This window comes from Sorex fumeus, unplaced genomic scaffold (assembly GCF_029834395.1).
Source record: "Sorex fumeus unplaced genomic scaffold, SorFum_2.1 ptg000041l, whole genome shotgun sequence".
Lineage (NCBI taxonomy): Eukaryota > Metazoa > Chordata > Mammalia > Eulipotyphla > Soricidae > Sorex > Sorex fumeus.
The window spans coordinates 9662731-9687182 of NW_026606098.1; the positions used below are offsets into that span (position 1 = coordinate 9662731).

General features: G+C 63.3%; 1 protein-coding gene across 3 annotated transcripts; it reads right to left on the minus strand.

Moving 5' to 3' along the window:
• SMARCA4 (SWI/SNF related, matrix associated, actin dependent regulator of chromatin, subfamily a, member 4) lies at nt 1-24166 on the minus strand. Of its 3 annotated transcripts, XM_056119246.1 has the most exons (35): nt 23998-24166; nt 19331-19580; nt 19106-19238; nt 18624-19010; nt 18420-18518; nt 17910-18168; nt 17593-17719; nt 16730-16903; nt 16443-16616; nt 15916-16083; nt 15783-15833; nt 15450-15580; nt 15302-15359; nt 14562-14683; nt 14291-14441; nt 13839-14002; nt 13514-13580; nt 12976-13086; nt 12568-12810; nt 11824-11937; nt 11637-11744; nt 11439-11525; nt 11286-11332; nt 10651-10817; nt 9591-9754; nt 6742-6969; nt 6348-6446; nt 6001-6078; nt 4684-4902; nt 3756-4009; nt 2031-2139; nt 1821-1922; nt 1520-1652; nt 1272-1414; nt 1-500 (listed from the first exon to the last, which is right to left on the minus strand). In XM_056119246.1, the coding sequence occupies exons 2-35, from the start codon at nt 19550-19552 to the stop codon at nt 468-470; spliced, it is 4926 nt and encodes a 1641-aa protein (XP_055975221.1). In that variant the 5' UTR covers nt 19553-19580; nt 23998-24166; the 3' UTR covers nt 1-467. The 3 variants fall into 3 exon arrangements, with proteins under 3 accessions (XP_055975221.1, XP_055975223.1, XP_055975222.1); XM_056119248.1 differs by lacking the exon at nt 6348-6446 and having other exon boundaries at nt 2031-2136; XM_056119247.1 differs by lacking the exon at nt 6348-6446 and having other exon boundaries at nt 23998-24165.
• Between the last annotated feature and the right edge of the window lie 286 nt (nt 24167-24452).

Below are 24452 nucleotides of genomic sequence, written 5' to 3' on the forward strand. Positions count from 1 at the left end.
TGTGTTGTCATCGGCTTAATTTATTACTGTTTGACATCCAGTGACACTGACATTCGCCGCCAGGCCTGAGGCCCTGGCCCGGCGGGTGTGGCCTGTCCGAGAAATACAGTACGAGGAGGGGCCGGCTACACGCATGCACCCCCGGCCCACACGACAGTGGTCCCCACCGCGGCTACCAGGGCTCCCCGCCGAGGGAGGGGGGAGCCGGTGGCATCCACCCGCCCCCTGCACCCCCTCTGGGCTGGGCCTTGGTGCGAACATTAATGCTCTGACCGACCACCGGCCCCAGCACCGGGGCCGGGCCGGACGCAAACAGTCCTACATCTTCTCTGTATAAATATGAGGGGGCGCGGATACACTTTCACCCCAAGTCGGAAACTACGTCAGCTGCTACCCGTTACTGCTAAGGGCTACACCGTCTTGGCTCTGGAACCAGGGGCTGGGGGGCGGCTCTGGAATGTCGGGGTTCAGTCTTCCTCGCTGCCACTTCCTGAACGGTCCTGGAGGGATGGCAGGAGAGAACGTGAGGGGTCCCCAGGCAGCGGCAGACCCTGAAACTCCTGCTCCCAGGAGGAAGAAGGGGTTCGCAGCGCTGAGCACAAGTCTGCATGTAGGGGCCTGGGCTGCCACCCCGGCACTGCAGGGTCCCCTGAGCACCCCGAAATGAAGAAGGAAGAGAATCTGTTTATGCAGTTCAGCTTTTGGTCAGCAGGCCTGCAGGACAGCGGGCACATCCCAGGGCGACCCGGTCATGGCTCGGACCCACCCAGAGATGGGGCTGCGCACCTGAGCTGGGCCATCACGGCACCCTGCTCGGAGGCGTGGGAAGTGAGAGGCATCACAGTGGGCACCAGGTGAACGTGATCAAGCCACATGCATGCCCCGCAGGGTTTTGTGACTTGATTCTGAGTTTGTTTGGGGCCTTCCCAAGGATGCCAGAGGCCTGGGGCGGGCTGTGTAGATCTTGGAGGCCAGGAGGCTGCGCTCACCTGTCACACACCCAGCCCTTCAGCCCTGGCCTGGCTGTTCCTACCCTCCCCAAGGCCCCCTAAGAGCTGTGCAATTCCGGGGGTCCTTGTGGACCACACCTGGCCCGCTGTCCTCTATCCCTTGCACAAAGGCCCAGGTCAAGGGTCACAAGGATACGACTCTGGGGATGGGAGGCTGGCACAGCTATTCCTCCTGGCCTCAGTTTCTCCATTTATGCACTGGAGGAATAGGGTACCTCCTCATGGGGTCACTTGTGTCCCTGAGGGTCCCTTGGGCCTCACCTCCTCCTGCTCCTCTTCACTGTCGTCGTCGCTCACCACTGGCTTGGCCCGAGACCCCCGGCTCGGCCGTCGCCGACCCCCCTTGAGCCGGTCCTGTGCCTTCTCCTTCCGGCCCAGCTTGATCTTCACCTTCACGGAGCGGGCTGGGGGAGCAGGGGAACCCCAAGAAGGGAGGAGGGTGCGGTAAGCCTGGGGGCAAGGACTCGTCCCCTTCCCCGGGGATCTGCATGCCCCTCCCAGGGACTCACACTCAGACTCAGAGCCTTCCTCTTCACCCTCCTCCTCTTCCTCGCTCTCCTCGCCCTCGCTGTCATCCTCCTTCTCGATTTTCTGCCGCACACTGGTGAACACGGACTGCAGCACGATGGAGTCTTCGTAGATCTGAACGGGAGTGTGGGGCACTGGAGTGGCAAAGGCCTGTGCCCCACCCACTAAACTTTCCCAGTACCCACCAAAGAGCCCCAAAGATCAGTGTGTGCCCCGCCCCTCCCACCCACCACTGACCACGCCCATGCATGGCCTCGCCCACCAAAGACCACGCCCACCCACCAGTGAGCCCTCCAGGTTGAAGGTCTGCGCGTTCTGGCACAGCAGCATCACGTCCTTCTCCAGGTCGTTGAGGCTGCGGTATTTGTGGTTGCGGATGCGCTCCTGGGCACAGTGGGAGAAAGACGTTCAGGGCTCCGCCTCGGACCCACGTATCCACACCCCCTCGGCACCCTGGTCCCACGGGGCATGGGGTCTCCTGCCCGCCCCCACCTTTATCTTCTTGAAGTCCACAGGCTTGCGGATGAGCTCGTAGTACTCCGGCAGCTCCTTGCGGGAGGGGAGCTGGATGAAGACCTCGCTCAGCTGCCGGCCGCTACTGCTGCAGGGGGCACAGGGCGGGGTCAGCGCTCCCGCAGTGTTCTGGAATATTCCCGAGATGCTGCCAAGCTTCGCTGCCTGCCCTGTGCCCCTTGCTGCCACGAGGACCATCTGCCTCGGTCCTGCAAAGCTTCCTGGCCCCGGGGAAGTAGGGAGAAGTCTGAGCTATTTAAATATGAGGCAAGGGGCTGGTGCGATAGTACAGCAGGTAGGGTGCTGGCCTTGCATGCAGCTGATTCTGGTTCTATCCCCAGCATCCCATATGGTCCCCCAAGTACCGCCAGGGGTAATTTCTGAGTGTAGAGTCAGGAGTAAGCCCTAAACATCACCAGGTGTGACCCAAATAAACAAGTAATTAAAAAATAAATAAATACATGCGAGGCAAACTTGGAGAGTGGCTGCCGGGGCCAGTTTCTCTGAGCCTGCACATGTGGGCACAAACACCGGGGGTGGGGGGTGGGGAGGGGACACACAGGAAGGGCCTGGTCTCACGGGTCCCCAGTCTGCCCCCTTCCCCCAGCCTCCTGCAATGGGTTGGGGTGCTTTCTTCCTGGATGATGAGGGGCAGTTCAGACACCAGTCTACCTTGGTGAGTGGAGGGGTGGGGGGGTCTCCCTCATCCTCTAACCAGTGTCATCAACCTCTCCGTCGAGGTGTCTCCGGATCACTCAGCCTATACCCGCCTGGCAGCTGCCCGGGACACTCAACAGCCAATCAGAGCCAGCCCCTGCCCAGGGACTCTGTGCGGATACTACTGGGTTTCTTTAACGAATGTGACAGGAGCCTGTAGCACAGAGCACTCCCCCTGTCTAAAAATGCCTCCGCGAAACTGAGGGGTGAAGCTCCCAGGCCGGGTCAGCAGGGCTGTCCTGCTCTGCCCATAAATGCGCCTGTGTGTGGGGGCCCGGCGGGGAGGCCGCGCTGCTGAGGTTCCGGGGCTACCTTCTCTCCCTCCTGCAAACCTCCAACTAGCGTCCACTTTTATTTACTTATGTCGTGTTGGGTCACAACCCAGCTGGGCTCAGGAATCACTCCTGGCAGTGCCTGGGGGACTGTGTGGGGTGCTGGGATGAACCTGGGTCGGCTATATGCAAAGAGGCAAGCGCCATCCCTGCTGGCCTAGGCCTCTAATGCTGGAGCGCTTTCATTTCTTTCTTTTTGGGTCACACCTGGCAATGCACAGGGGTTACTCCTGGCTCTGCACTCAGGAATCACTCCTGGTGGTGCTTGGGGGACCATATGGGATGCTCGGAATCAAACCCGGGTCAGCTACGTGCAAAGAAAACGCCCCACCTGCTGTGCTATCATCACTCCAGCCCCCGGTTCCATTTCTAACTAGCTTCGCCTTCTTAATTTCCTTCTGACCAGAATGTTCTGGTGATCTCAGGATCTGAGCTGAGTGTTACAAGGGCCGGCACTCGAGACTTGTGCGGGCATGGCCTGTCCCCGGGCCCCACCTCGTCGACTCTGGCCGCCAGGACGCCTTCCTGGAGACGGCCTGGCTCTTCCCTCTCACCTGTGATTTCTCCTGCGTGTGACCTCTGGCCTTGGGGCTCTCCCACCTAAGCTGCGCCAAGCGACCCTGACCCTAAGCGGCCCCCGCGCCCGCCCACCAACCTGTCCTTGTACTTGATCACGGCATCCACAATCTTCTTCATCTTCTTGGTGAGGCTGGGCGGGTTGGGCGAGAGCTTCTCGGCTGGTGGCCGCCCGCGCTTCTTCTGCTTCTTGCTCTCGTCGTCCTTGTCGCGGCTGCGCGTGCTGGCCGTCGGGGTGGAGGGGCCGGCGTCACTCTCCCGCTTGCGCTTGCGCGACGACTTCTTCTGCCGAACCTCCTCTTCGATCTCCTCCAGCGTGCCCTCCTCGATGGCCTTCAGGGTCAATAGTGGTGGAATAGGACAGCCAGCACCCAGGGCCAGGAGAGGCGCCTGCCCGGGTGGGGACCGGACACCCCCAACCCTCCTCCTGCAGGGGTGGGGGCACCATACCCCAGGGGGGCCCCTGCTGGCGTCAGCAGCACGCCGGGCACAGAAGGAGGCCACAGGTGCCTGGTAGAGTGCGTGTCATCCCCCGAACTGATGTCCCTGGAGCCCGAGAGCCCACGGGGGAGGTGGGGTTCAGGCGGGGCAGACAGGCACATACAGGCCCAGACCCGGGCCATGTGTACTCGACCCCCGGGTCCGACGAGACAGAAAAGGCCCTGCCAGGTCAGAGCGCGGCCTGAGCACACACAGCGGCTAGGAGGGTGGACTGGGGGCCCCACACCTTCCACGGGCAGCTCCACTCCCTGGAGCAGGCTCGGGACAAACCAAATCCCACCCGCCTGGGCCCAGATGTTCCCGGCAAAAGTGGGGAAGGCGCCTGCCTGGCAGGCGACCAAATGGGCTTCATATCCAGGCACTGCCCAGGGCCCCCGAGCCCCACCAGGAGTGCCGCCTGACAGCTGCTGGGTGTGGACCCTTGCAAAAAAAAGGTCCATCTCAAGTGGGCCGGGTTGACGCGATGTCTCCAGGCGTGGGTGGCAGCAGCCCCTCCCGAGCTGTACCTTCAGCCACTGCTTCTCGGTGAGCGAGTCGCTGTAGTCCACCTCCTTGCGGTGCCGCGAGCCGCGTCCGAACATCTTCTCCTCCTCCTCCTCGCACGTCAGCCGCTCCACCTCGGCGTCGTCCTTGATGATCCACGACGGCAGCTCGTCTTCCTCCATCAGCCGTGGCTTCCGCTTGGGGTTGCGGGCCTCCTCGCGCCTGCGGTCCAGGTCCATGCGCTGCGGGGCCACGGGCGGCGTCAGCCGGGGGAGCAGGCACGTCCTGGTGCCCAGCCCAGGCTCTGCTCCTGTGGCCCCCCACCGGTCCCCTGGACACTGCTGGGCACGACTCCAGCACGGCCCAGGTGGGCTCTGGCACTGCCTGGTCCACACGGCACCTTCGCAAGCGGCGCCCAACATTCCCAACCAATCAAAGCCCTGAACTGAAAATGGAGGCGGGCACCGTGAAGGACCACCTTTGCGGAGGCAAGGCCGCAGGGACATGGTAGTCCCATTCGTGAATGTGTGTTCTGGGGTCACACCCAGCAATTCTCAGGGGTCACTCCCGGCGGTGCTTGGGGTGCCAGGGATCGAACCCACATTGCCTACGTCAAGGCAAATGCTCTCCCTGCAGTCCTATCACTCGGCCTCTGCATATTTCTGCCCATTTGTCTGTCCCATGGAACGTGTGCGTCTGCGTGCGGGGGTGTGTGTGTGTCTATCTGTGTGGAGATATCTGTCTTCGAGGTGTCTGATAATTTTGTGTGTGTGTGTGTGTCTGGGCTGTGCCTGTCCCGGGTGTGCCTGTGTGTCTGTCTGGGGTGTGTGTGTCTCTGTCTGTGTATCTGTCCATGTGTCTGTCTGTGTCTATGTATATTTGTGTACACATATCTGCCCAGGCTGTGTCTACTTGAGTGTGTGTCCACGTGTCTGTACAGGCTGAGTGTGTCTGTCCAGGGTTATCTGAGTGTGTTCCTGTGTCTGTCCAGGGCTGAGTGTGTCCATGTGTCTGTCCAGGGCTATCTGAGTGTATGTCCACGTGTCTGCCCAGGGCTATATGAGTTTGTGTTCGTGTGTCTGCCCAGGGCTATATGAGTGTGTGTTCGTGCGTCTGTCCAGGGCTATATGAGTGTGTGTCCACATGTCTGTGTACCCATACATCTATGTGTCACAAGTTTACCCAGGATATACCTGTCTGTGTATGTGTCAATGTGTCAATGTGTCTGTGTGTAGGTCTGTTTGTGTGTCATGTGTCTGTCCAGAATATATCTGTCTGTGTGTCCACATATCTGTCTGGGGTGTCTGTGTGTCTGTCTGCCCCAAGAACCCCGTGCTCACCATGAACAGGTCGAACTCCTCCTCATGCCGGGCGATCATCTGGTTGACGGTCTCATCGTCGGGCACCTCATCTTCCTCCTAAAAGACGAGACAGGCTTAGCGGAGGGCTGCGAGGCCGAGCTGGGTGGCAGCTGGGCTCGGCGGCGAGCCGTGGCAGTCGGTCAGTTGGTCTGTCCGTAGGAGACGAGCTGGCGGTCTCGTTCCGGTGGGGGATGGGCACCTGGCCGGCCATGGGGTGGGGCACACGCACACGCACACGCTCGCTCCGTGGGACCAGGGCCCTGCGGGCCATGTGGGAGGTGGCGCCGAGGCTGGCCGGGGCATGGACAGTGCCCCAGCCCGCTCACCTTTAGAGGTGGCTCCTCCAGGTCGGGGTTGAGGCCCGCGGGCGGAGGGGCAGAGTGGGCGAGGCTGGCACTGCCGCTGCCCGGGCCGCAGTGTCTGCTCTGTGGATAGATAGAGGACTTCAGTCTCCCGGGCTGATGATCCATTTGGTGGCTTTTTTTTTTGGTTGCGAGAAAAAAAAAAAAAAAAAAAAAAAAGCAAATGCTCCTCTTCTCGTTCCGATCAGCCCACATTCCCTTTACTCCAAAGGGATGCAAAAAAAAAAAAAGTAAAAAGAAAAATGCAAAAAAGGTAAAAAAGGAAAAAAAAAACACACAAAAAACACCAAAAAACCAAAAATGGAAGCGGCTCAGGCGTCCAGCACTCACGCTCGGGGCGGCACGGCGGGGGGCTCACCTCGTCCTGCTCCTCGTGCTCCAGGATGGCCTGCAGGAAGGCGCGGCGCTCGTGGCTCGAGGACTTCTGGTCGAACATGCCCGCCTGGATCACCTTCTGGTCCACGTTGAGCTTGTACTTGGCAGCCGCCAGGATCTTCTCCTCCACGCTGTTGACCGTGCACAGGCGCAGCACGCGCACCTCGTTCTGCTGCCCAATGCGGTGGGCGCGGTCCTGTGCCTGCAGGTCCTGGGGGGTGGAGGTGCCGTCAGTGCTGAGGCTGGCACCCCAACTCCCTACCTGTTCCCCCAACTTTGTTTCGGGGCCACACCGGGCGATGCTCTGGGATCACTCCTGGCGGTGGCTGGGAGGCCACACGGGATGCCGGGGGTCAAACTGGACCTGCTGTGCGCAAGGGAGGTGCCTCCCCACTGTACCATCTGCTCCGCCCACAGCCCTTTCACCTTTTGGGCCACACCCGGGGATGCTCAGAGGCTGACTTTTGGCTCTGTGCTCAGGAATCACTCCTGGTAGGACCCAGGACCCTATGGGGTGGCAGGGATCGAACCCAGGGCCAGATGCATGCAAGACAAGCAACTTGCCCTTGACCTCACCAGCCTGGAAATGTCCCATTCTGCAGGACAAGGCTCCTTGAAGAAGTGCGGTTACCCAGGTCACCCATGGGTGCACTCTGGGTTGTAGGCCCCGAACCCATCTCTTGTGGCCCAGGTGCCACCCTGCCTCACAAAGTCAAAGGCACCCACCCTTTAGAGCCCCACTGCTGCTTTTTGGTTTTGGTCTTGGGGACACACCCGGCGGTACTCAGGGCTCACTTCTGAGGGACTGGGGGGAACCATACGAGGTGCTGGGGACAAACCCGGATTGGCTGCGTGCAGGGTGAAGGCCAGCCCCACTCGGTCTCTCTGGCTCCAGTGTCCTGCTTAGTTTTTTCTTCATTTTTTTTTCCTATTTATTTTTTGGCTATATCTGGCTGTGCTCACGGCCGACTCCAGGAGGAGCTTGTGGGACCACATGGGGTGCAGGGGACCAAACTCGGGTCAGCAGAGTGCAAGGCAGATGCCCTCCCCGCTGTCCTATCGCTGCAGCCCGAGTCCTGTTTCCAAATGTGGGTGGGACGCGAGCACAGTGTGGCATTGAGCGGCCAGTTGGCGGATGCACAGAGACAGAGTCCCGCTCAGTGCTCATGAGTCCGAGGCAGTCAGGCCCGGCAGCCGAGGAGAGGCTCCTGCGGCCAGGCGCCAGTGGGTGCATCCCAGGGCCCCACGAGTGGCCTCCACGTAGTGGGGTCGGGCTGGACAGCTCCACAGGTGGGGCTCTCTGAAGGGACCCTCCCCCTGGACGTGGGATGTGTCCTGCGCATTTCCGGGCCCTTGTCAAGAACCCTCTGGCCGAGCAGGAGGGGCTGAACCACACGCACACCCCGGGAAGGGCTGGGATCAGAGGTCCGCGTGTGTGGGCAGAGGGTCTGGGGCAGGGGCAGTGGGTGGAGAGGCCTGGCAGGTGGCATAGCGGAAGAGGGTGCATGGCACGGCCACCAAGATGGGATAGTTAACAGCTTGCTGAAGAGGGCGGGGCCGAGCTAAGGGTAGGACCAGGGTCTCTGGCGCAGGCGGCCAGCCAGACCCCCATGCAGGGCTGCGTGCGCAGGGACAGCCACAGTGGACAGCTCCGCAGGATGCAGGAGTCATGAAAGGCACATGGGCTGCTGGCAGGGAAGGTGGGCAGGGGCGGGCGCACGCAGGTGGAAATAGCCACACAGACTGCTCCCTGGCCGTGTTCAGGTTTGGGATTTTATTTTTGTTTTAGAGCCACACTGCCAGTCCTCCGCGCTGGTTCAGCACTGGTGCTTACTCCTCGCTGTGTGCTCAGGGATGACACCTGGCACTGTGTCTAAGGCGAACTCCAAGCCCTGCACTTAGGGCTGACTCCTGGCTCTGCGCTCAGGACAGACTCCTGCCTCTGTGCTCAGGGTTGACTCTGGGCTCTGCGCTTAGGACTGATTCCTGGCTCTGCACTTAGGACTGACTCCTGCCTCTGGGCTCAGGGCTGTCTCTGGGCTCTGTGCTCAAAGATGACTCCTAGATCTGCACTCAAGGCTGACTCCTAGTGGGGTTCCAGAACTGTATGTGGTTACAGGAATTGAACCCGGGTTGGCCACGTGTAAGACCAGTGCATTTCCTGCCGTACTACCACTCTAAGCCTCTTCTGTTTTTTGTTGGGGCCTCCTCCCTAACAGTGCTTGGGGAATGGAGAGCTATATGTAGTGTCCTGGGGACTTAACTGGGGTCTTAACTGGGGTGCTCTCCTTCTTTTCTTTTAAAAGAAATTTTTTTTTTTTCCTTTTAGGATCTCATCTGGTGATGCTCAGGGGTTACTCCTGGCCCATGCACTCAGGAATTACTCCTGGCAGTGCTCAGGGGACCCTATGGAATGCTGGGAATGGAACCTGGGTTGGCCGCATGCAGGGCAAACGCCCTCCCACTGTGCTCCTAGGGCTATCACTCCAGCCCCGGATGCTCCCCTTCTGACCTATCTCCCAGCCCCCAGAAGATGCTGGTAGCAAAGGGACCCCGTGCTCCGTAAGAACAACAAGCCATAGAGGGTATCAAGGATGGTTGCAAGCCGGGCTAGTGCTGCCCCCAGTCCTGGCCCCTGGATGAAGGTCAGACGCGCCCACAGCTGGTGACGGTCAGGAGCAGCACCCTCAGCCCCTCACACCTGCCCAGTCCAGCTCGGCTCCAGTGCCCTGCAGAGATTCTGGCTCAGAGAAACCCAGGGTCCTCCTGGGCTCTTCCAAAAGGACCGGCACCCCCAGCCCCTACGCCCTGCCCTGGCCAGGCCAGCTGTACCTGGTGCGGGTTCCAGTCGCTGTCGAAGATGATGACGGTGTCGGCCGACTGCAGATTGAGGCCCAGGCCGCCAGCACGTGTGCTCAGCAAGAAGATAAAGTACTCGGAGCCCGGCTCGTTGAAGGTCTTCAGCAGCATCCCCCGGTCCTCAGCCTTGGTGGTGCCTGGGCCGGCCCATGGGAGAGAGTGGGAAAGAGGTGAGTTGGAAGGAGCCTGGAGGGAACTGCGGAACCCAGCAGTCCAGGGGAAGCGCTGGACCCCAACTGGACAGAGGCACCATGTGAAGATCCCCAAAACTCAAGCTGCTGGAGGCCGCATCGCTAGGAGACTACGCACAGCTGAACTGCCCCGTGGCTCGAGGCCATGCCAGGGGCCTTTTCAGGGAGAGGCGATGCCTGGAGCCTGGCAGCTCTGGCAGGGTGGGGGCCAAGCTGGGTTCCCGCACAGGGAACGATGCCGTCTCACGGAGGTCCCCTCACCCAGCCCTGTCCACCCCCAAGTCCAGCTGCACAGTCAGACGTGAAGGAGAACAGCCCGAATAGAGGGCTGCCTGCAAAGGCCTGGCCACCAACACCACACCACCTGGGAGACAGGCCCTGGGGACCAAGGGGAGGCAGCAGAAGCTGCGGGGAAGGAGGAACCCCAATTCTGCACGGCCCTCAGGTGAGCTGGGGCATGGCAGGTGTTACTCCCAGAGAGCTGAGCATCCCTCACCCCCACCGTAAGCACCAGGGGACAAGGGGCTCCCAGATCCTGGAGCAGAGCACGGAGAGGTGCCGTGAGGAGAAAGCCCTGCTGAGGGCACACTGGATGCACCGAGCCTGGGCACCTGGATCCTGCTGCACCTGAAGCCCATGAGCCTCTGCAGTCTGGGACAGCCTGCGGGGAGTGGAGCTTCCCGCACTCCCAGCTGGAGCCAGCCTGGCAGGGCCAGGGCCCGCCACCTTCCCTCTCAGGCCTGCATCCTGAGCCACTCGAGCTGCGGCCGGGAGGACAAAGGAGGCCCTGGGCCCCTGGGTTTGCAAGTGGGAAGCCCCGGCCCTGGTGTCTGCCTGCTCACCGTCCAGGCGCAGATACTTGAAGCCGCGGTAGGCGAAGTAGTCCTCCATGATGGTCATGAGCGAGGTCATCTGGCAGAAGAGCAGCACTTTGTGGCTGGTGGCTCGCAGCTTGGGCAGGATGCGGTCCAGCAGCTCGAACTTGCCGGAGGCACGGTACAGGTCCAGCCTGGGGTGGAAGAAACTGGACCTGAGCGTGGGCCCCGGGCGCCCGCAGCCCCCCACAGGGCAGGGCTCAGAGCACCACTGGAGAGCCCAGCTGTGGCTCAGGAGACGTCACGTGCCCCTGCTTGGGACACGGGTTCCATCATGGGGGAATGCGGGCAGAGCCGGCCCTGGTCATTAAGAACTGGGCTGGGTGGTGGCCCCCAGATACCACAAGGGCCCCTCATACTGGCAGAAACAGTTCCTGAGCACCCCAAAGTCAGAGTGTCCCAGCCACACCTGCCCATGACCCCCGGAGTCACGGCCCACAGGCCCAAGATGCCGCTGCCTCCCGCGTCTGCATGTCTGCCCCTCCCCCCAGCTCTCGCGGCTGTCGCTCCTTCCGCCTCCCTTGACAGAGAAGCAGTGTCCAGGCCACCCCGTGAGGCCCGCCGGGTCCTGCCTCCCGCCCATGGCACCCCACGTGACTTACCCCTGCACAATGCCACCAGTGAAGCCCAGGTGCTCGGAGAAGGACTCCTGCAAGGAAAGACGGGGTGTCAGGGGGGCCTGCTCCAGCGCTCCCCAGGGCGCGCGGCAGGCTCGGTGGGGTGCAGGACGGGATTGGGGCGAGTCCGGGCCGCACCTCGATGTGCTGGAACATGTAGGGGTGGTTGCAGATCTTGCGCAGCTGCATGATGGTGTTCATGAGCGTCTTGGTGCCGCCCTTGCCCTGTGGAGCAGAAGGGCGCTTAACAGTCTGCTCGTAAACCGAGAGGGGAAAGGAGGGGTGCAGAGGGAAGAAGGGCCGGGAGGGGGAGGGGTGCCTGGTGGCGGCGCCCACCTTCTTGTCCTTCTCGGAGCCGTCGGTGAGCAGCACGCCCTTGGCCTGCATGTGTCGGTACAGCACGCGCTGCAGCGCCGACATGTCGCACTTGATGACGTACTCCACCTGCGGGCGCGACAGGGCTCAGGCGGGCCGGGACCCCCACCTCCCCACCTCCCCACCTCCCAGACCCGGGACCCCTCACCTTCTCGGGCAGCTGCGCCTCGACCTCCTTCTTGAGGCGCCGCAGCAGGAAGGGCCGCAGCACCTTGTGAAGTCGCCGGATAATGAGGATTGTCTCCTCCTCGTTCAGGTCCACCTGTGGGCAGCCCACCCGTCAGCGCTGGGCTTTGCGGATCCCCGCCCTCCCCCGAAACAAGCCTGCGGGTCAGAGGCGGGGCTCGCTCCCCAGATGGGGCTGTACAAACACCCTAAGGGCTGGACCGAAGGGGGTGTCCCAGAGCCCCTTTTAGCTGAGCATGGGGCGATGCGGCAGTCTAGAGCCGGCGGGGTTCCATCCCTGGCACCACAGAGCGTCCCCCAAGCCCTGCCAGGACCCTGAGTGCAGAGCCAGGAGAGAGACCTGAGCACCGTGCTGGTTAGCGCTGGAGCTGGGTACAGGAGCCGGCCCAGGAGGCCACGCTCAGGCCCCACATGGTCCCCCGCATGCCAGAATATAGTCAAGGTCAAAATAAGAGGGTTTTTTTCCCGCCCACACCCAGCGATGCCCAGGGGTTACTCCTGGCTCTGTGCTCAGGAATCACGCCTGGCGGTGCCTGGGGGATCATATGGGATGCCAAGACTCAAATCCCAGCCAGTCACATGCCAGGCAAGTGCCCGCCCTGCTGGACTATCGTTCCAGAAGTACGTTTTTGAGGCCACATGGCTGGAGGACCCCACGTCATAGCTCTGGAGCCTGGGCCCTCCACCCTTCCCTGGCACCACCTACCTTCTCGCCTGTCATGGCGAAGGGCGCGTTGAACCACTGCTCGAACGTGCTGCAGCTCTTGAAGATGGTGGGGAGGAGGAAGTTGAGCAGCGCCCACAGCTCGGGGAGCTTGTTCTGCAGCGGGGTGCCCGTGAGCAGCAGGCGGCGGGGGGCCACGTAGTGCGTGTTCAGCACCTGCGTCAGCTTGCAGTGGTGGTTCTTCATGCGGTGGCCCTCGTCCACGATCATGTACTTCCAGCGGATCTGTGGGAAACAGGGCCCAGCAGGGGGTGGGGGCGTCATCCCAGCACCTTGGGGCGGGGACCCAGGCCCCTGAGCACTGACTAGAAGCAACAAGGCCCATGCAGCCCCAGCGCAGGCCCTCCAGACACGGGCCCACAGCCAGCAGGGGCCGTGGGACCCCCGCACCTTGGCCAGGATGTGCTTGTCCTTGATGATGTACTCGTACGTGGTCAGCAGCACATTGAACTTCCCACTGCGGAGCTGTGGCACAAAGGCGCGCCGGGCGGCGGGGGAGCCCTATGGGAAGAGGGGCGCGGGCCTCAGCAACCCCTGTGCCCCATGGCAGGGAGGCCACTCAGGCCTTTGGGGGGCCTGGATCGCCGGCGGGGTATGCCCGGCATCCTTGCTCCCCGCAGGACTGAGCAGCTCTAGGAAGCCTGCAGGCCCACTGACAGGGATACCCTGGTTCTGTGGCGAGGTGTCGAGAGGGCTCTGAGCCCCTGGAGCAAGCACTCCCGTGACCCCTGCCCCCCACAGCCGCCCAGTACTGAGTTCGAGGTCTTGCTAGTGATGTGAGACCTCGGCAGGGGCCCGGCACGGCCGAGAGTCCGTCCTTGCATGAGACAAAGCTCAGGGGAGAAGAAAATCCAGAGGGAACTGGGGACCCCTCAGTCAAACAAGTACCGCCACCCCCAAATTGCCCGTGACCCCAAAGCCCCCCTACCTTGTAGGACACCTTCACCACAGACGGGGCCCACTTGTCGAACTCATATGCCCAGTTGGACAGTGTCCTGCGAGGAAGAGGGGGGTTGGGGAGGGGGCATCGGACCCCAGCAGGGGCAGGTGGGGGCCACACCAGCCAGGTACAGGGAGGGCTGCCTGCATGGGGGTGCCGGACCCTGAGAACTAGGTTAGCCCCAGGTTCTGGAGTCAGCGCATGAGGGGAGGAAACACGGCGACGCCCGGGGAGCGTGCATTGGGTTCCCAGAGGGGCGACCCTACACGGGGCAGGTCTCGATGGGGGGCGAGGGAGGGGAGGCGGAACGCACGAGAGCGGCACGATGATGAGGAAGGGGCCGTTGATGCGCTTGTGCTCCATGAGGTATGTGATGAGCGCGATGGTCTGGATGGTCTTGCCCAGGCCCATCTCGTCGGCCAGGATCCCGTTCAGGTTGTTGTTGTACAGAGACACCAGCCACTCCAGGCCCTTGATCTGCGGGCCGGGCGGGGGGACAGGTGGCTGAAGGGCAACGGCCGTGGCTCCTCGCGGTCCTCCCGGTGCCACCCCGCACAGGCCCGGGCTTCTCTGCCATGCGTGAGCCCCTTCGGGACCTCCGGACATTCCCACAGGGGCCGAACGGTGGATCGGGCTGGTTAAGGGGCGCACGGGTCGGCCCCTGAAGAGCGGGGCAGCTGGGCAGTCAAGGGCTCTCCGACCTCCAGCAGGCCGGGCCCATCCCGGGGCAAGGGGGCCACCCTGTGCCCCACGAAGGCGCCTCACCTGGTACTGCTTGAGCACGCCGTTGACCATGAGCGCAGACTGCTTGTCCACGCGCTCAGTGACGGCGTGGGCCACGGCGTAGTAGGACTGCAGCCCGCGCGCCAGGGCCTGAGACACGCCGTACTCGTCATCCACATCCTGCTTGGCATTCCTGAAGGTGCCCAGGACAGAGTCCGTGTGAGGACACCGCGGGCATAAGACTCCCCCCACAACGATCTGCTCAGAGCCCCACACCCCAACAGTACTGGGAGGCCCCGGGTCCAGTGCTCACTCGATGATGTGGCGGGCGTCCACCTCAGAGACGTCATCGCTGTCAGGGTCTGGAATCTTCTTCTTCTCCTCCACGGGCAGCGCGGGCGGCTGTGCAGGCTGCGGCTGCTCCTCCTCCTCCTCCTGCAGGGACCGGCCCACGGCACAGCTCGCCAGCTCACCCACCACTCACCCACCGCACCGGATGCGGAACGCACCTGCCCCTCTCTTTCCTCACCCTCACTCTCCTCACCCATCACCCACTCACCTCACTCACCTCACTGCACTCTCACCAATCCCACCCGCATAGAACCAAGGCGGGCTCCCGCAGTCTAGGGAGCTTCCTGTCTGTCCCCCTGCTGTCCTCCTGACCAAAATCATTCCTTCGTTCAGTGTCCCACCCCGTAGTAACAACCAGGGCAAAGATGGACAAAAAATCAGAAAACGGCGAAGCCTGGCCGAACAGAACCTTCTGGGACCAGAGTGACAGTGCCGCAGGAAAGGAGCTGGCCGTGCATGTGGCCAGCCCAGACCCGATCCCAGCAAGTGGGAGAGAGATCCCTGTGCGTGGTCAGGAATGAGCCCCGAGCACTGCCAGGCAAGGCCGGGGGGAACGTGGGCAGGGGTGGTGCGGGGTGAGTGCGTGAGAAATTCGACCGCGGACGCGACCTTCACCCTGACAGCTGCACATGAGGACCACAGGGCAAGTGGCAGGGCCCCAGTGTGCTCTGGCGGACAGATGCGGCGGGTGCAGCCCCTCACCTCCTCTTCCTCTTCGGAGCCGCTTTCCTCGCTGTCCGATCTGGGAGCCACCTCGTACCTGGACGGACAGAAGCAGCAGTGTGGACGTGCAGCTCAGGGTGCGGACGGACCCCGTCCCCTCAGGCAGGAGTGTGCTCACCCCACTCACCCCGGGTTCATCTCGAGCCAGGCCTCCAGCTGGCCTGCCTTGGGGGCATCCGTGCCCGTGAGGATCTTGCCGCTCTCCACATGGATCACCTTCACCGGCAGGTCGCTCATCTGGCTCGTCTCATCCAAGGGCTACAGAGAGTTGCGCTGTGATGCACGGCCCCCGGGGCGCAGGGCCCCCCAACCCCCGCGTCACAGGAGCCCCCGAGCAACACAGGGAGCGAGCCCTGAGTCACGAGACAATCAGAAACACACAGAAAAAGTGGACATGTGTGCGTGTGTAGTCCAGGATGAAGCCCAGGGACCAGCCCGGGAACCGCCACCGCGTCCTCACCTCCCCATCAGGGCCGATGGCGGGCGTCTGTCCCTCTGCGTTTTCTGCCTTCTGAAAAGAAAAAAAAAAAAGAAAAACGGTGAGAACAGGCGCCACAGATGCCACTAACCCTGCCCGCCCCACCTGACCAGACCTTCTTCTTCTTCTTCTTCTTCTTCTCCTTGGCCACCTGCGCGGCCTTGTGCTGGCGCACCAGCTCGGTGAGGTTGGCCACGTACTCGTCTGTCTGCTGCAGGAGGTAGGCCAGCCGCTTGTCCTTCTTCTGGTCAATGAGTTTGCGGTAGCCCTCCTCGTCCTCCGCCTGCCACGGTGAGGTCAGTCAAGAGCGGTCCCTCACCACCACCCCTCCCTCCACCCGCCCAAACCCTGCCCTGCATCCCTGCCTCCCACATCCATCCTTCAGAAGCAGGTGCTGCAGCCCTCGGCCCCCTCCCCAAGACACTCCCTCGGGTTCAGTGTAAAGGTCAGGGCACCCTGCTGCCCTGTGATGCCCCCGGGACCCCCCCATCCTGGCTCTCGGCGCTCATGCCCTTCCCACCCCGTCCATCCTCTCCCTTGCCCTCTGCACCTCCCAGCACCCCCATTTCATGGAGGATCTCCCTGAGGGCAGGGATCGCCCCATCGGCCCCACGGGAGCCCGTCCAGAGCTGAGCCCCGCACCATGAGCCGCCGCATGCGCTCCTTCTCGATGCGCTCGTTCTCCTTCTTCTGCTCGCGCTCCGTGTTGGCGTGGTAGGTGGCCACCGCCTTGGTCAGCTTCTGGATCTTGCCTGTCACCGAGCGGTGGTACTCCTTGAAGTCCTTGGCGTGCTGGAGGATGCTGTTGAGGTATTCCTGCGGGCACACGGACGGGGCGATGAAGGAGCACCGCTGGGGCCACGCAGCCTCCCAGATGACAGAGGCCCACCATGTCCCCCAGGCCAGGCCCGTCCCCACAGGGCCCTCACCTGGTGCTTCTGCCGGCGCTTCCGCTCCTGCTCGATCTTCTGTTGCTTCTCCAGCTTCTCCGTGATGCGGGCCTCGCGCAGGGACTGTCGCTTGCTGCGCTTGTAGGCCTTGGCGTTGAGCGCCGTCTCGAGGGCCGTGTCCCGCCGCATGCACACCACCACCTCCTGCCGCAGCTGCGGGGCAGCGGGCAGGCATGGCGCCATCAGGCCTGCTCTTCCCTGGGCGCCCAGCAGGGGTCGCCCACGGCCCCCCTCCCCACTTTGAGCACCATTTTTTTTACGAGTTTTTTTTCTTTCAAATAAGTTTTTTTTCTTTTTGCTTTTTGGGTCACATCCGGCGATGCATAGGGTTTATTTCTAGCTTTGCACTCAGGAATTACTCCTGGCGGTGCTTGGGGGACCATATGGGATGCTGAGAGTCAAACCCAGGTCAGCCCGTGCAAGGCCAACGCCCTGCTACTATCACTCCAGCCCCCTTTAAATAAGTTTTTCTATAGTTCTTGGGATGCACCTGGCAGTGCTCAGGGATCACTATTGATGGGGCATGGGGGACCCTATAGGGTAGCAGGGAAAAAACCCTCACTGGCCACGTACAAAGTGGGCACCCGCCCCACTGCACTATTGTTCTGGGCCTCAAGCGCCTTCTCCTAAGGGACTACTGCAAATAAAAAACCACTGGTCCCCATGGAAACTGGCCTGGCCTAGCCCACTGCCTCGCAGACCACACTTCCTTGGGAGGGAATGCCGGGGGAGTAGCCAGTCCGCAGACCATCCTGGGACAGCTCGGGGGGCAGTGCTGGAGGATATGAACTGGGTGGGGCAGGCTGCAGGCAAGGAGCCCCTCGGGCGGGGCCTGCACCCACCTGCCTCTGGAAGTTGAGCAGCCGGAGAGCCTTGAGCTCGATGGTCGCTTTGGTTCGCAGATCTCCGGCCAGGGAGCCGGGGAGGTTTTCGAGTTCCTGAATTCGGTGTGCGATGCGCGCCTGCAGCCTGGTGGGAAGGGCAGGTGACAATGAGCAGGCAGGGCGGGGATGTCAGGAATAGCCCGGGAGACCCCGACATTCCCGGGGGCTGCTGCCCACACAGTCTCACGGCCTCGGGCTCGCCTGGACGAAACCCTGGGGTCGCAGGAGGAGGCAGGTGCTCAGCCCCGCGCCCCGTTTACCGAGGGGCGCCGCACCTGTACTCGCGCTCCTGCAGGATCTCTACGGGGTCCAGGCCCCGCGGCTTCTGGATGGGGGTGATGCGGCTCTGCTTCTGGTGCAGTGGCACCATGGGCGCGGGCTGGGCCGGCTGCCCAGGGGACTGTGTCTGCGGTGGCATCACGGGCGAGGCAGCAGGCGGGACAGCGGGGGGCGCGGGTGAGGGGCGGCCCGTCGGCTGCGGGGGAATCAGCTTCTGAGGTGTGCTGGTGGGAGCAGCAGCATTGGCCAGGGGCCCTGGGGGAAAGGGGAGTCCAGGGTGAGCAGGAGACGCGGTGAAGCAGCGGCCCCACCGGCCGCCCACCTGGCAATCCATCTGTCCATCTTGGGCTGCTCCATCCCGCCCCACGGCCTCTACCCAGACACGTGTGATGGAAGAACCGCCGGGGCCACCCCTGGCACTGAGTGCGGGGCCTCCCCGGCACCCCAGTTCCCAGAGGGAAGGGGTGCAGCCAGGACTCCCATGCCCCAGGCTCCGCCGCACTTACCATCAGGCCAGGGCTTGGGAGGCCCTCCAGGGGGCTGGCCCGGCATCCCGGGGGGCACGCCTGAGGGTCCTGGTGGGGGCATGTTGGGTCCGCCCATACCTAGGTGGGAGGGACGGGCACAGTGTGGAGTGGGCCCCACAGGCCCCGCCCTGCCCCCCACACCCCAGGGGAGCAGCGGGCAGCAGACCCCCGGCCACTCCTTACCGTGAGGGCGGCTATAGTTGGGTGGTGCAGGGCCGGGGCCAGGGCCGGGCCCAGGCCCTGCAGCAGACACGGAGGGCGGGGGCAGCGTGGGCATCTGCTGCTGCATGGCCGGCAGGGGCCGCTTGCCCTGCACCGCCATCTGCAGATGGTCGGGCAGGGGCTGCCCCCGGGCCAGCATCTTGTAGGCCATGATCTGCGCCCGCAGCTGGTGCAGCTGGTTCTGGTTGAATGGGGTCGGGCCCCGGTTCTGCTGGCCCAAGGCCTGTGGGTCGGCGGCATCGAGTGGGGCGCCTCCGGGCCCGGATGCCATCTGGGGGCCGGAGGATGGGCCGCTGGCGGGCACGGGGCTGGAGGCGTGCTCGGAGCCACCCAGGGGTGAGGGGTAACCTGTAGGGGTGGTGGGAGGGGGATGCAGTCAGGGTCAGGCGGGGCCGGGCGGGGCCGGGCAGGGCCGGGGGGGGGGGGGGGGGCTGGGACAGTACCTTGAGAATGCTGGTCCATGGGGCTGGGCGGGGGCCCCATCCCGGCGTGGCCCCCGGACCGCAGGCCCAAACCCTTCATCTGGCCATAGCGGGGGTCATCGGAGAGGCCCTTCTCGTGCATGGACTCCATTGGCTGGGGGATGGGGGAATGCAGGTCAGTCAAAGGTACCCACCCGGGTCGCGTCACGGCGGGCTGGTGGGGAGTGGACAGGGCGCGGCACATACCTTGTGCATCTGGTGCATGTTGTCCTGCGGGTATCCGCCGGGCCCTGGCGTGGAGATGGGGTGTCCTGCCGACGGGGGGCCTGGGCTGGGCCCCATCATGCTGTGGGCAGAGCCAGGAGAGGGCCCAGGGCTAGGGCCCAGCATGGCTCCCGGGGAGGGGCCGGGGCCAGGGGAGGGTCCTGGCCGAGGGGTCCCGCCCAGAGGCGGGTCAGGGGTGGACATGGTCAGCGGAGCTGGGCACACCTGTCTCCTGCGGGAGAGAAGCCAGAGGAAGAGCCAAGGCTCGAGTGGGCCCGGGGCTGTGGGACGAGGGGTTGACCCCCGCAGGAGACCCAGAGCCCCCGAAGATCCGTATCAGGCCTGAGACAGCTGACGGCCGGAGCCAGCTCCACAGCCCGAGACCAGCGCGGTCCCTGGGGCTCTGTCCTGGACCCAACAAGGTCCCCCCAGGGAGTACCACCCAGAGGGGCACAAAAACCAAAATTATAATGGGGGTTAGAGGCACTGGAGTGACAGGACAGCAGGAGGGCAGCTGCCTTGCATATGGCAGACCTGGGTTCAACCCTGGCATCCACACAGTCCCCTGAGCATCACCAGGTGTGGCCCCAAACTGAGAGAGAGAGAGAGAGAGAGAGAGAGAGAGAGAGAGAGAGAAGGAAAGTGCCTGCCAGAGGCAGGCAGGGGGTAGGGTGGGGGTGAGGGGAGGGAACCTGGGGACACTTGTGCTGGGAAATGCACACTGGTAGAGGGATGGGTGTCGGGATACTGTATGGCTGAAATCCAATCACAAACAGCTTTGGAAGGGTCTACTTCACAGCAATTCATTAAAAAGTAAAAGAAATGAGTAAGTGAGGGTTAGGGCACACGCTCTGCACGCACTCCTGTGCCCCGCTGCCCTCGCCGCGGCCCCCACAGTTCTGGGAGGAAGGCTTCCAGTACCACCCACACCAAGGGATCACGCCAGCAACGCTAAGCCGGGGGTCTCAGAATGGCAGCATGCCGGGCGCCCACCGCAGCCCTCGGAGCTGCGCAAACGCCCAGAGTCAAGGGTGGTTCAAGGGACCAGCAGTGGGGCCGGACGTGGTTCGGCAGCTGGAGCGCCAGGCAGCGACACAAAGCTGCGCCCTGGGCCAGGGTGCTGAGTCGCAGGCAGGCACTGGGCAACCAAACTGGGCAACCCCACCCCATCCCGCCCCCGTGGGGCACCCTGCACCCAGTGTGACACAGGGACCTGGGGGCCGTCCCAGGAGTGGGTGGCGCCCATGGGGTGACCCAGAGGCGGGGAGGGGGCCAGTTGAGGGGGCCTGGGCAGCCTGAGGAACAGGTTGGGGCTGAGGATCAAAAGGTGTCAGGGAGTCCGGGAGTGGTGCAAAGAGCAGGACGGGCAGGAGCATGTCCAGGGCTATGGGGGGGGCCTGTGCCGCCCCAAAGTCTTCCACCCAAGCAGATGCAGCAGCAACCGCCACGCAGCCACCTGTTTCCTGCACCCATCGGGCGAGCCCACCAGGAAAGCAGAACTTACCCCCGCCTAGTCCCCCAGTACAATCCCCAGGGACCTCCCCGCACCCCCAAGCCACCCCCCCCCCACCATGAGAGGGTGCCTCTTCAGCCCGGTGACTGACCTCGGCTGGGACTAAAGCCACCCTGCAGCAGCCGCCCTACCAGCCGAGGGGCCTGTGCCAGCGCTGGACGGCCGAGTGCAGCTCCCTTCAGCCTCTATTGTGTCCACTCTGGATCCCCCTTTCTGCACTAAGATTCGGAGAGGGGGGTTGGGCCATCCCTGGCAGTGCTCAGGGCCCCCCCGCCCTGCGTTATGCACTCAGGGCCTATGGGGTGCTGGGGGCTGAGTCCTCACATGCCCAGCTCTCTGAACACCTCCCTGAGTCTGGCTTTGTTCAGGGGGAGGATTTCGCCCCCACCAGCCGTGGGGACCCATGTATGGTGGCAGGAAGTGAACCAGAACCGTCCCACAGCAGGCCAGCGCTGCCCACTGGACTACCCTGAACTCTCTCCGGCCGTGCCTGAGCCTTTCAAACTCCTAGCAACTCCCAGGCCAGACACAGGACAGCAGGGAAGGTACTTGCCTTCCACGCAGACGACCTGGATTCAATCCCTGACGCCCCACAGGGTCCCCCGGAGCACCTCCAGAGTGACCCCTGAGCAGAAAGCCAAGAGTCAGCCCTGAGCACTGTGGCTACGGGGTGTTTCGTCCCCACCACTTCGACACATACCAGGGGCTGCCAAGCTGTTCATGTCCTACTGGTTCAAGCCCAGTGACCCCCAGCACATCCCAGAGGTGCCCAGATACCAGGGTGTGGTCACCCCCAAATCACAGGACCCTCGGGAGAGAAATGCTGATTCTCATCAGACACCCACCCCAATGTCTGTTCCACCCCTCCCCATCCTAGTAGTCAACTACTGTCTTGGGGGACCCCTCCAGGTGGCAGGGTATGACACAGAGCAGCATAGGAAAGGAAGAGGGTGTGTTTACGTTAGGGAGCCTGTCAATGACCCCCATGTCTGTAGACACACACAGGCCCAGACAACTCACAGGCACCCCAAATACCCATATAAACATATACACAGGCCTGGAGGCCTGGACACAAGATACAACACCCCCCCAATCCAGAAACACACACACACACACACAGGCTCAGACAGACACAAACACACAGGCCCAGACAGTCCTAAGATTGGGGACAGACAGGACCCGGGTTAAGGTGCTCACCTTGCCTGAAGTTCCCGCCCTGGTGGGTCCCCCAAGCCCCATCAAGGGTGGCCCAAACTCAACCCCCACTAACTCACTAACTCATAGGATCCAACACCCTGAAGGGCTGGGGTCCTTGATCTGGGAGGCGGGATGCGGGAGCGTTTCTAAGTCTCTGCGTGCAGATGCCAAAGGGAATCAATCGGGGGGGGGGGTGCCCAACAATCGGACATACACCAGCCAAGATCAAAGGGCTCCAGTGCCCCAAAAAAGGCACTCCGGGACAGGCACCCCAGGTGACACTGCATCCTGGCCAACTCTGGGTGCAGCCTCACAAGTGGAGAACCCCAGCTGTGGGCTGAGCTGTCAGGGGCTGCAGGCCCAAGAGTGCCCCACCCCACACCCTTGGGGGGGAACAAATTAGGAACCCCCCAACTGTGACACCACACATATACCCTCATTGACAACAACATACCTTCACCAGGTGGACTAGAGAGAAAGAAAGAGAGAGCTAAGGGGGGGGGAGAGAAAGAGAGAGAGGAGAGCCCAATGGGCTTTGCATGCAGGGGGCCTGGATCAATCCCCAGCACCAAAGGGTCCCCTGAGCTCCATCAGGATCAAGTCCCATCCTCAGAGCTGGGGGCAGCTCCAAGCCACCCATGTGGTCCCCAAGCCAAAAAATGTACACACACACTCTCTCTCTCTCTCTCTCTCTGGGGTCATTACAAACTCAGGGCAAAGTGTGGGCACCCCCACAAAGTGTCATGTCCAAGCCTGGACCTTCTCCCAGACGGCCTCTTCCAGGCTACAGGCCCAAACACTTTCTACCCTCTTGCCCCCCGCCCTGGTGCTGCTAAGGGCAGGTGAGAGGCCACAGGGCACCAGACACCAACTGTCTGCCATCCTGTAGGGCCTCATCCAATGTCCCCAGAGGCAGCAATGGGGACAGATAGTTGGGGGGGGTGGGGGGGGAAGCAGTCGCCCACTGGCCAGGAACCACCTTCCGGACTTGCACCAACTCCTCCTGTGACATTAGCCCCAATTTCACAGAGGAAAGCAAAGGTTCAGAGAGATTAAGCCACTGGCCTGAGGTCACACAGCTTAGAGACCCAGAGCGCCAGAAATCAAACGCTAGTAGGTCTCTCAGTACAAACAAAACTGTCTCCAATTCTCCTAAGTTTTCCTGCCCCGAAAGCTCACTGGGGCTGAAAAAGAATCCAAACCAGCGTCCTCCAATTAGGAACAAAACACACTCTTGGGTTTGCTTTTTAATGCAATAAATGCCTCAATCCGGAAAATCGGAATGGAAGGAACAGAAAAAAAGACACCGAACTATGTTTTCAACGGCAGTTTCCCAGGGTCCCCCACTTGCTGTTAAGCGCCCCCCCACACACACTGCACGGCAAAACACTTGCAAGCCATAGGAGGCGACGGCGGTGGGTGGAGGGTGAGAAAAAAAATCGATAAACAATCCGGTTTTTAAGACGTAAAAAATTCGAGGTCGGCGCCACCCCCAGCGAGGCAGGCCCATCTGGGGGTGCCCCGGCGCGCGCCCCAACCGCCCCGAGGCAGCCTCCGGGTCGCACTCAGAGAAGCCCGACTATTGTTGCCGTCGAGGTCCAGACGACGCCGGTGGGGGGGCCGGCCCCCTGCACCGCCCGCTTTTGTCCCCAGACCCCGGCGGGAGCGCGCCCGCGGGCACGCGCGGCCTCCACGCGGCCCGGCTCCCGCCCCCCCAGCCGGGCCCGTCGGCCCAGGGGCCGCCGCCGCCGCCTCGCTCCGCCGGGCCTGGCCCCGCGCGCGCAGAGCTGCCCGGGCTTCTTGACCCTCGGGCGCCGCCGTACCCCGGCCCCGCTCCCCGCGCCCGCGGCCCCCTCCCCCGCGGCGCCCCGGCTCCATTCAAACCGTCCTCCCGAGCCCGCACCGTGCTCCCCGCGACGCCGCGCCCCGCCTTCCTTACCGGGAGCCGCCCGCGCCGTCGCCTTCCCGGCGCCGCCCCCGGCCCTGCGCGCGGGGCCCGAGGCACAGGGGGCGTCTCGCCTCGCCTCAGGAAACAAAGAAGCCGCCGCCGCCGCCGCCGCCGAGCGAGGGTAAAGCCGCGCGCGCGCGCCCGCCCCCCCCCCCGCCACACGCCGCCCGCGCCCCCGCTGCGCGCGCACCCGCCGGCTCCCCTCCCCCCGCCGCTGCTCGGGCCCGTCTCTGTCGCTTCCGCCGCCCGCCCCGCCGCGGTCGCGCGCGCTCCCGCCCTTCCGCTCCCAGCGCGCGTGCGCGACCGCCCGCGGGGGGGCGGGGAGCCCAGGGCGCGCACCCCGGGAGGTGGGCGGGGCCGCCGTGCGATCTCGCGGCCGAAGCTCCGCCCCCTGGGGCCGCGGCGGCACTGCGCCTGCGCGCGGAACCTGGCCGGGTCGCGTGCGC

What these genes read in the sequence shown, in the direction of transcription:
- SMARCA4 (XM_056119246.1), bottom strand. Translation starts at nt 19,552, where the DNA reads ATGTCCACCCCTGACCCGCCTCTGGGCGGGACCCCTCGGCCAGGACCC. An exon ending in GCTCCGAGAAGGACAAGAAG is followed by an intron (nt 11,526 to 11,636) that starts GTGGGCGCCGCC and finishes TCTGCTCCACAG; the next exon opens with GGCAAGGGCGGCACCAAGAC. An exon ending in CAAGTATCTGCGCCTGGACG is followed by an intron (nt 9,755 to 10,650) that starts GTGAGCAGGCAG and finishes GGGCCGGCCCAG; the next exon opens with GCACCACCAAGGCTGAGGAC.